This window comes from Asparagus officinalis, chromosome 7 (assembly GCF_001876935.1).
Source record: "Asparagus officinalis chromosome 7, Aspof.V1, whole genome shotgun sequence".
NCBI classification, from domain to species: Eukaryota; Viridiplantae; Streptophyta; class Magnoliopsida; order Asparagales; family Asparagaceae; genus Asparagus; species Asparagus officinalis.
In genome coordinates this window covers 126,289,648-126,290,895 of record NC_033800.1, presented here as the reverse complement: position 1 = coordinate 126,290,895, position 1,248 = coordinate 126,289,648, and the positions used below count along the sequence as shown (strand labels likewise).

The window sequence follows — 1,248 nt, the reverse complement described above, 5'->3', positions numbered from 1 at the left end:
CGACAACTGGCATCTAGCGATTGGTCTCGGGGTAGAAATAACGCCGGAGCGGTGATCCTCAGGAGCAGCAGAAACAGGACGAGAGACCAGAGAGAGATCCGGTAAGCCCCCGGTGACCTTAACCTCCTCCTTTCTTTCGACGCTTTTGAACGGCACAAAAGCGCCACCAAAGCTCTTGCTTTTTGATTCCAGCGATGGTGTTTCGCTCTCTTGGTGGTGATCCGATTCATCACCACTCTACAATAATAATTAATAAAAAAAAAGCAATTAAAATCCGTAAAAATAACAATTTTTAAGTTGAATTTTTAAATTTTTAAAACTTTCGACTATTTGTACCTCTATGTTCTTCTTGCTATCTTTGATATCGTTGTTATTAATATGATCATTGTCATCGCTGTAATTGTCGCTCCAGAGCTGAGCAGAGCTCATCCAGTTCATCTTATCTTTACAATCTTTTTCCGATTTTACCCCTCTTTCTTCATCTAATTTACTTTTAATGGGCATGAATTCTTCTAAAACGTGTCGCTTCTCATTCTGGCATCTCTCCATTTCCTCCTTCATTCCACCGATCACTGTATCAAAAAAAAATCAATAAAAAATGCCACCAAAATCCCAAAAAAATAAAGAGGAAAAAAAAATTAGATTTTGAAACTACCGTCGTTGAGGAGAAACATGCAAAGGGGGAGCTCGCGCTTGAAAACCTCGATCTTCCTTCGTTCGTCTTCGAGGTTTTGGACGTACTCTTCGAGCTTGGCGATCTTTTTGTCGTCGTCTTGGATCGAGGAGGCTTCTTTGGATAGAGTGGTGACGATTTTGGTGGCGGATAGTTTCAGATCAAGGCCCAGGTCAGGTGCCATGATCGGTCAATTTCTCTCTTTTTTTTTCCGGTGATTTTGTGAGTATTTTTGAGGATTTTGATTTGGGTTCAGATCTCTCTTTTATCTTTCTCCCTTACAAAAATGAAACGGAGAGCAGAGGGGAGGTGGCTTATATATATATATAGAGAGAGAGAGAGAGAGAGACGGAGGGAGGAAAAAAAGTGAGTGGGATTTACATCAGAAAGAAAAGAAAAACAAAGGGGAAAAAGCATGCTATTTTTTTTGTACGTTAGGTCCTCGATAAATTACGTTTTAGATTTTGGGCGATTATGGTTCATTTTGCAGTTTGCCCCCGTGGACATATTGTTATTGTAAGTCTAATAAATCACATTACTTGTTGAAAAAGTCATCTGACCCGATGAAAAAAGTT

At 39.7% G+C, this 1,248-nt stretch overlaps 1 protein-coding gene across 1 annotated transcript in view; it reads right to left on the bottom strand.

Annotated features, from left to right (window-relative positions):
- Nucleotides 1-983, bottom strand: part of LOC109850040 (myb family transcription factor EFM-like) — a 2,108-nt gene extending 1,125 nt beyond the window's left edge. Inside the window, 4 exon segments of the mRNA XM_020419940.1 lie at nucleotides 1-12; nucleotides 15-237; nucleotides 337-572; nucleotides 656-983. The exon segment at nucleotides 1-12 is cut by the window's left edge and continues 123 nt beyond it. Of these exon segments, the coding sequence (XP_020275529.1) occupies nucleotides 1-12; nucleotides 15-237; nucleotides 337-572; nucleotides 656-857 (673 nt within the window). The 5' untranslated portion in view covers nucleotides 858-983.